The sequence below is a fragment of the Bos javanicus genome, chromosome 8, assembly GCF_032452875.1.
Source record: "Bos javanicus breed banteng chromosome 8, ARS-OSU_banteng_1.0, whole genome shotgun sequence".
In the NCBI taxonomy this organism is placed as follows: Eukaryota; Metazoa; Chordata; class Mammalia; order Artiodactyla; family Bovidae; genus Bos; species Bos javanicus.
In genome coordinates, this window is record NC_083875.1 from 22,664,247 (window position 1) to 22,673,324 (window position 9,078).

The 9,078-nt window shown below is 41.4% G+C and overlaps 1 protein-coding gene across 1 annotated transcript; it reads left to right on the forward strand.

The window, feature by feature from the left end:
* The first annotated feature begins 579 nt into the window (after positions 1-579).
* CDKN2B (cyclin dependent kinase inhibitor 2B) lies at positions 580-5,832 on the forward strand. Its single transcript, XM_061425144.1, has 2 exons — positions 580-1,407; positions 3,654-5,832. The coding sequence occupies exons 1-2, from the start codon at positions 1,273-1,275 to the stop codon at positions 3,912-3,914; spliced, it is 396 nt and encodes a 131-aa protein (XP_061281128.1). The 5' UTR covers positions 580-1,272; the 3' UTR covers positions 3,915-5,832.
* The last annotated feature ends 3,246 nt before the right edge of the window (positions 5,833-9,078 follow it).

Genomic DNA, 9,078 nt, shown 5'->3' on the forward strand with positions numbered 1-9,078 from the left:
TTCATTATTACTGCATAATTTCCTTTATTGCCCATGATAAATGGAAATCAAATACTTGCTGAGGTGGGTTTAAATAGGTAAGAGTGCAAACAAAAATAGACAGTTCAAATATCGTGAAACTGAGATCTCAAGTTCTTAAAATGTATATTTATATTTTTTAAGTGTCCGATGTACCAAGCTCTGCAACTCTCAAACTAGGTGTATGTGAGTGTGGCGGGGGCGGGGGGCGGGGGGCAGGTAGTTGGCTAAGTTTTTTGTTTGTTTTTGTGAGTTGTTTTTATTTTTTAATACTGCATCCATAATTTAAAGATGAATAAAAAGCACATTCAAAATATGATTCGCGGGATTTTTCAGTCAGACCCATTTTGGGCTGAGTCAAATAGACACCCCTTTCCCAATTGCTAAATTTGATGGAAGATGTGAAGCAAGCGTAATTCAAGTACAGCCTGGGGATGAATTTAACCTGTCCGAGAGGGGCAGAGCTGTCTCTTTAAGACATCTTGAGACAAGGTTATTTCAAATGCCCGGCCTTTTGATTACACAGAGAGTGACTAAAGTCTCCAACCGAGAGCGGCTGGGCCGGGACTGAAGAACTAGAAATCCTCTGCTGCGCCTGCTGGAAGGAGATCAGGAGCTGAGTACACTGCTTCAATTGCTCCAAAAAACTTAACCTAGAATTGCTGGATACCCTACAGGCAGTAGCACAGCGGGCTCCACTCGGCGTTGTCCGGCGCATGCGGCCGGGCACTTTCTGGACTGCTCTCCCCCGCCCCTACCCTCTTGGGCTGTAACGTCAGCCGCGGGCCAGGCCTCCGCTCCGACACAGTGGGACGTGCCCGGACCCGCAGCGGGCGGAGCCTAAGGAGGTTGGAGAGTGCCTCTCGACAGCCCAGCTGGGAACGGGTTCAGTCCCGGCTGGTTCTCCGCTCCGCCGGAGGGAAGCTCCGCGGTGAGGACTCTGTGACGCGCCCGCACTGTGCAACGAGAGCGGGTTCGCGCAAGGTTGCTGCTGCGCCAGGCGCATTTTCCTGGGAGCCATCCGGGAAAAGCCCGGCTTTAACTACGGGCCGTTCGGCCATTGAACTGACCCCTCTAGCCGCAGAAAGACGGCAAAGAGAGGCTGAAGTTGAGCTGAGCTCTTCCCGACTGGGGAGAGCCCTCCAGGGCGAGGTGGGAAGGGAGGGTAGGGCGTTGCGAAGTTCACGGCTAGCGGTGGATTATCCTGGATAGTTTGCGCTTGGGGGCTGCGAAGTGAGCGAAGAGGACAAGGGCATGCTCAGTGGTGGTGGCGGTGATGCGGACCTGGGCAACGCCGCGGCGCGGGGCCAAGTGGAGGCCGTGCGGCAGCTCCTCGAAGCCGGTGTGGATCCCAACAGACTCAACCGCTTTGGGAGACGCCCGATCCAGGTAGCTGGGGGCCCCGGGCCTCGCCGGCAGGGGGCGCACAAACACGGGGCCGCCGCCTCCTCGGACGCGGCTGGACCTGAGATCTCCACGAACAGACCTGTGTCTCTCTTTGCTGGAGTATGGAGCAGCAGGTTTTCACTCATCAAAAATTCTAAAGAAAGGGACTGGAAACCCCACTACTTCAGTTTGCTTTTCTTTTTAATAGGGGGGGAAGGCCAGTATTCCCTCTCCCATCTCATAAGAGATGCATGGGATAGGTTCAACTGGGCAGGAAAGGGAAAAATGAGAGGCTATTTGGAGAGAACTACTTTGTCTTATCTGTTTGTCTTTCAACAAACAGCGATCAACTTTCAACGATAGAGATAATTAAATTACAAGTTACGCAATTTGGATTGGATTTAAGGAATCCTACATCACAGCACATGAAAAAAAATCATCCTGAATTTTTAAGCTGCGATATGAAATACTGTATTCTTTCCTCATGCAGGCGATCTGAATACAAAGTAATAAGTCAGGATTCCTCAACCACAGTACTTAATTCCTTTTATTTTACGTTAGCAGTGTTTCTTGAGTGTTACATAAGAAAAAATATGCTTCTATAGATTTTTATCATACTGAATGCTTGGATTACATAAACATTCCTTCAGCTTTGTTAAATGGCAAAGGGTCTTTATAATTAGCCTCTTCATTGTTAAAATTCATTTATTCGATATGTTTAACTATTAATCCCACTTTAATCAGTGCTGATATTTTTTTAATCTCTTTAAAATCTAAGGTAGTATTTTGTGTTTTACTGTTATCATGCAGTCAGCAGTATTAAATACTAAAAATTAGTATTCGCCTACAATCATCTTCCAGAACCAAGTCATTAGTAAGAAATCTTGTTAATCGTGCAATTTTTAAATATGTATTAATTCATTTTGAATTAATAGAAAATGTTGGAAGAAATGAGGGATTATTTAAAGCAGCAAAAATATTTTAAAGTAGTCCTTAAAGACTTCAATTATATTAGTAACTGTAAAAGGGGGCTTTTATTTGTCATTTTAATTCACCATATTCTGAGATATTAAGAGCCACTTTTTCTCCTCTATATATGAAATGCCCTTTACATCACTAATAGAAAATATATCATGGCTTTTAAGGGAGGAGATGGATGTTTTCAATAACCATGGAACAATGAAAAAAATTAGCATACTATATTTTGATTCCATGGTACATTTTAAAGCATAAATTCACAAGAACATATAATTTCATTTTGAATATTTATCAAAAATTGTTAAAATAAAGTAAATGCTGGCATAATGTACATGTACACAAATGGATACTGTAGGATTACTGCTTCAAAACATCGTTTTTCTAAGTTATGCATTGCTCTGATTTGACTGCTAAAATCCAAGCTCCTTTTTAAACAGCAAAATGTTTACTATTTAACAATATAAAATCCTAGCACATTATAAAATCCTGTACAATGCAAATATAGTGTCTATTTTATGTTACATCAAATATATTATCCTCTAAACTTTAGCCCTTATCTATAATGTTAAATATTAAAAGTGGTGAATCATTGATTGAGAACAAATAGTTTGTTTTCATCGTCTTATAAAACTATGCACGACTTTACTTTCCCCCCTCTATCTCCCATTGTGGCTCAAATTATGAGACCAGATATACGCCCTTTATGAGCAGAGACATGTAACAGTGAAAAGCAAAAGCCTTCCCACAAGGGATTTACTACAAGAAATAAACAAAGTAAACCTTGTTTTAAACGTAGTTTCTTATTTTCTCTCCTTTAGGACTCTAACGCCTAAAATAAATGTATCAGCTGACTGCCTAGTAAATTTTTTAGATGGGGATTATAGCTGGGGGAGAGGGGAGAGCAAGGGAAATAAATTTAAGACTTTAAGTCTTTAAACTTAACTCTACCCATACATCATTTAACAACATAGATTCCCGTTTCTATGGTAATTTTTAAAAAATTTTCCCACAACAGCGATAAGCACTTTGTTATCAGCTCTTCCTCGTCTTCCCACGTTCGGAGAATAAAACTGAACTAATTAGGTCTGAGTAAAAGTATAAACTGGGGCTGCTGTGGGGGAGAGGAGCCGGGGTGGGGGGCGGGATTTGCGTCAGCAAATTAAGCTTAACTAGACTTCCGAAGCTTGTAAGGGCCTGGATGAATACGTATTTTTTGGAAAAGACTCTACTTGCCCTCACCCGCGTCCTGACCACTCTGCTGTCTCTGGCAGGTGATGATGATGGGCAGCGCCCGCGTGGCCGAGCTGCTGCTGCTCCACGGCGCGGACCCCAACTGCGCGGACCCCGCCACCCTCACCCGACCGGTGCACGACGCCGCCCGGGAGGGCTTCCTGGACACGCTGGTGGCCCTGCACCGAGCCGGGGGACGGCTGGATGTGCGCGATGCCTGGGGCCGCCTGCCCGTGGACCTGGCTGAGGAGCGGGGCCACCGCGACGTCGCCCGGTACCTGCGCGCGGCCGCGGGAGACTGAGGGCGCGCATACACAGCCGCCCACAACGACTTTTTTTCTCTCCAGTTCGCCACCCCAACTTAGTTCAAAGAGGGCTGGAAACGTGGAGCAGCGGAAGTCTTCCTGGGCGCCTAGATTCCCGGCAGCGAAGGAGGAGCTGACTGGGAATAATTTTTTCTCCTCACCCCCCACGCCCCCGGATATCGCCCTCGGCACTCACCATGAAGCAAAATGAATAGAGGTGGGGCACATGGATTTCCAGTAGCCGCCGAGTGTGGAACTCCCAGGTTTGCTTTTTAGGGTTTTCTGGTGAAAAGCGGCATGTGAACAAGTCCATGAACAAACCCAAGTGCTGTGAATCTTCGCACAGAAGGTGCTGGGGCGGAGTGGGAGGCGGCGGCAACTAGCCTTCAGGTGGTAGGCAGGTGAGAACGATCGCCCCACTGACCTTGAAGGACCTCCCCTGTAAGTCCCCACGTCGGGCGCCGGGCCCTGAGGGAAAATCTGGAGATGGAGAACCAGACAGTGATGAGGACGAAGATCGACACGGGCTCAGTAGGCGACCAAACGCTTTCTTTACAGGCTTGCGGAGCGGGGCAGGTCGCGAGCAAAAAGCTACCTACTGGAAGCCTTGGAGCCTCTTGTCCAGCCCCATTAGATAGCGATGGGGGAGAGAGGACCCGGAAGTCACCTCAATTTTGCCAGCTTATTCTAAAGTGCCCAGGTCGAGGTGATGCTGAACAGCTCTCCGAAAGGGGCGCTCATTTGCTGTTGTTACGGCGAGATTCCTGCGGTGTTCCCTCCTCGCACAGACTAAGTCCGGGTTGTAGCGACAGCGATTGTAGATAGGCTGTTAACTGTAAAGATTTGTTTCATCTCTATACGGTAGGATTCAGAGAGCCCCCTGTAAATTGCTACTTGAAAAGATATCGTGATATTTTGTACTTCTGGGTTGTTCTTCAGTAGCAGTCTTAATTCGGAGACTTTAAATAACAAAGTAACTCGTGGCCCTTGGGAAGGAAGTGAAGAACTACAGCTTTTATGCGAAGCTGTGGCACAGTGCCATCTCCCAGGTTACTTCAGTCCTTAACCTATTTATTTCTTTGTTAAAGTTTGTTTCCTTTACTAGAGTGTCTCCAGGGTCAAACTATGAAATATTACTCATGTTTTTTTAGAAGATCCATGCCCTTACCCAGTAAATGATCTCAGGATATTTCCCAAAGGGTTGCTGAAAGAGTAGACTGAGTGAAACTGTTGAAAATACATAATGATGGCTCGTGAAATGTCTTAATATCTGCTGAACAAATTAAAGGTGTACTGTTTGGGGATTTAATTTCCAGTGTTGCTTGATTCATTACAGCATTGGAATAACTGGTATTTCACTGTTCTAATGTTAAAAGGAAAAGTTGAGATTGAACACCAAGGTTTTGACTTAAAACATGTGAATTCCATTCCTAATTTAAGGGAGTTGTGGAATCTGGTGACAACCTTATATTAATGGAAAGTAAATCAAGAAAGTATGGTTGGGTACTACAGGGTACTGTCAGATTCATATATATATATATATATATATGCCAAAACATCATACATTATTGGAAAATCAAGTACCACCTGGTTGCACTGAAATATTTATGATGCATGTAAAAGTAAATTCAGTTTTCAAATCCACCTGTTAGGCAGGTATGGCCAATGTGTTTTATCAGCCGCACAAGAAATACATATGTTAAATCTGTTTAAGATTTTACTTTGAAGGATACATGCAAATAAATATAGCTCTATATACATGAGCCCTGCTTCTGGCTCCATTTTACAATTACAGAAAAATATACATGTTAATTTCTGTGTCTAAATCTAAAATATTACCAAGGTTTGTAAAAATCTTATCACCTGACCTTCACTGCAAGATCTGGAAGTAAAATAAATTTATAATTCAATAATATATTCATTTGGCCTCATTTTTATATTTCTTTTTTCAGCTGAGTGAATGGATGAGAAGACGAGGATGATTTACATGAAAGAAAAATCTATTTATAATTTCCTATGTTCTAATGGCTAAAATTAGTAATTTCAAATATAAGGAAATGAAATAAATTCTGAGAGCTCAAGATCCATACAGCTCCTAACAGCTTTGGGAAAGTGTGTTCATAGGAATGCCTTAATGATATTTTATTTCTGTGTTATGACAAAAACAATATGAATATGGTGTCCAGGACCAAATAAGTTCATTTTATAAAGCTAGGTAACTGACCTTCAGCAAATAAATAAAACTAATTTAACTTACACCAATCACATTGAGATTCTATACTGTCCTTCCTTTATGGGAAATGTTAAAAAACAAATTACTTGTGTGTTAATATGTAATAGTTAATAGGGATTTTTTCTTAACCACCTCTGTAATTATCAAATATTTTAAAAACCAAGACATGCTTATTTTTCTTTTCCAATGTTCAAGATGTTGCCACTCTACCAAAAAAAAAAAAAAAAAAAAAGAGCAATTAGAATTAGTGATTTTAAAACCTTAGAAACACTCTTGTGGACTACTTCCTGAAACATGGAAAAGCTGGTGTCATCTACAGTATAAGAAGACTGCTTCGGTATTTACGTCAGTAGCTAATCATAACCAAAATCTGATATGAGTACTAGGTTTTCACTATTAACAAACTATTTCATTATCTTGTGAAAACCTAGGTTGATGTAATTTCATTGCATTCAGTTACCAATTTTAAAAAGATGGGGGGGAGGTAAATACATAAGAAAATAAGAACATTTTAATTTTTTTAATTACTTGAAGAAGAAACAAGAGTTGAATCACAATACTTTCAACATCTTTTCCTGTTCTATTTAAAATTCCAGGGAAGAAAGAGGGAATGAAGGAAAGACAAATTAGGACTTGAATGGAAGGTAGGAGACCTGGATTCTGATATTGGTTCTTCAACTAATTCAATATATGATCTACTAAATCAAATGACATGATTAGCCCCAATTTCCTCATCTGTAAAAAATGGGAGTGATACTAGATTATTTTTAGGCTCCCAACCATCACTAACATTTTATCCCTTTATAAGTTTGTCATATACATGACTATATGGGGTCCTATATTTTATTAGTAATAATTTTGCCATGGTCTGTCTGAGCCAATAAAAGCTATATAAGGGAAGAGAGAGAAGAGATATACATTTTTAAATTCTGGAGCCTTGGGAAATGGGGGATCTTTATAAGTACCACCTCTACCAGTTAACTGAAAAGTTAGAGACAAGTTTGTGGGAACTAGCACAAAAAAGATGCTTTGTAAAATAAATATGTAGTTTAATTTCAAGCTCTTTCTTACTCCATCTTACCTGATTTTTTTGTTGTCACATTGTACATTTATCTCATGTCACTCAGAGCGACCAAAAGAACTCAGTTCTTTAAGTGAGATAAGCAAGTACCCAATAAATTTATTAAAATAAAGCTGAAGTAGGTATTTACCAACTAAATGCTCTGAAAGGAATGATGTTTTTTAAGTACGCTTATAACAAGTGATTCTGACCTAAGAGGAGTTGGTATAGGAGTTAAAACCAAGAAAAAAGGTTGGGGATTTTGGAAGGAATAGAAAGTGTGAAGCATGAGAATGCTAAAATATGTAGAAATGTCATTAGAATAACTGTAAATAGCTGTCACAGATTTTACAAACCCATTTCTAAAGGTCTGCACTTTCTCATTTGTATGAAGTTTTAGGTCCCTAAGTGTTAGTAATAGTAGGAACCAGCTGGTCAGGGAAGAGCTTAGTATCACCTGAACAGGTACAGTTCAGTTCAGTCATTCAGTCCTGTCCCGCTCTTTTCGACCTCATGGACTGCAGCACGCCAGGCTTCCCTGTCCATCACCAACTCCCATAGCTTGCTCAAACTCCTGTCCATTGAGTCAAGGATGCCATTCAAGCATCTCATCCTCCGTCCCTTCCCCTCCTACCTTTAATCTTTCCCAGCATCAGGGTCTTTTCAAATGAGTCAGTTCTTCACATCAGGTGGCCAAAGTATTGGAGCTTCAGCATCAATCCTTCCAATGAATATTCAGGACTGATTTCCTTTAGGATTGACTGGTTGGATCTCCTTGCAGTCCAAGGGACTCTCAAGAGTCTTCTCCAACACCACAGTTCAAAAGCATCAATTCTTAGGCGCTCAGCTTTCTTTACGGTCCAACTCTCACGTCCATACATGACTACTGAAAAAAACCATAACTTTCACTAGATGGACCTGTGCCAGCAGAGTAATATCTCTGCTTTTTAATACACTGTCTAGGTTGGTCATAGCTTTTCTTCCAAGGAGCAAGCGTCTTTTAATTTCATGGCTGCAGTCACCATCTGCAGTGATTTTGGAGCCCAAGAAAATAAAGTCTGTCACTGTTTCCATTGTTTCCCCATTTATTTGCCATGAAGTGATGGGACCGGATGCCATGACTTTTGTTTTGAATATGTCTGAGTCAGCCATTTCAGGAGGGCAGAGAATGAGATGAAAAGAAAGGACTAGAAGGAGGAGAGGCATGTGGTGTTTTGTGGAAGATTGATCAGTGATTATTGATTTGATTAATCAAATCAAACCAAAACAAACTGTATATAATCTACACGCTGGTAGGGTTTGTGAAATATCTCCAGGCCTAAAATAATGGGAATCTGGCTCATATGCTACTGTCTGGATTTTCTATAAAACTTTTCTCAGTATCAGCTTTTACAAATGGTATGTGTGCTTGTGTTAGTTCCTCAGTCATGTCCAACTCTTTGCAACCCCATGGGCTGTAGCCTGCCAGGCTCCTCACTCCATGGGATTCTCCAGACAAGAATACTGGAGTGGGCAGCCATTTCGTTCTTCAGGGTATCATTCCGACACAGGAATCAAACCCAAGTCTCCTGCATTGGTAGATGGATTCTTTACCATCTAAGCCACTAGGGTAGGAGTCCTTTTTACTTTATGGAAATAACTTGTATATATCACCTCTTTGTTAATTATGTAATATAGGAAATTTTGCTTTGAAGCCAGTACTACTGATGAAATAACACATAACTGGCATGGATTACATATTAAGCACAGTAATATACATCATGTATTTCCCAACTGAGCACCCAATTCTGATTTTCTAATTTGAAGTTTTAAATCAATATAAACCAAATATTTTTCTGGGGGTAAAAGAAATGGAGAGAGAAGTATGA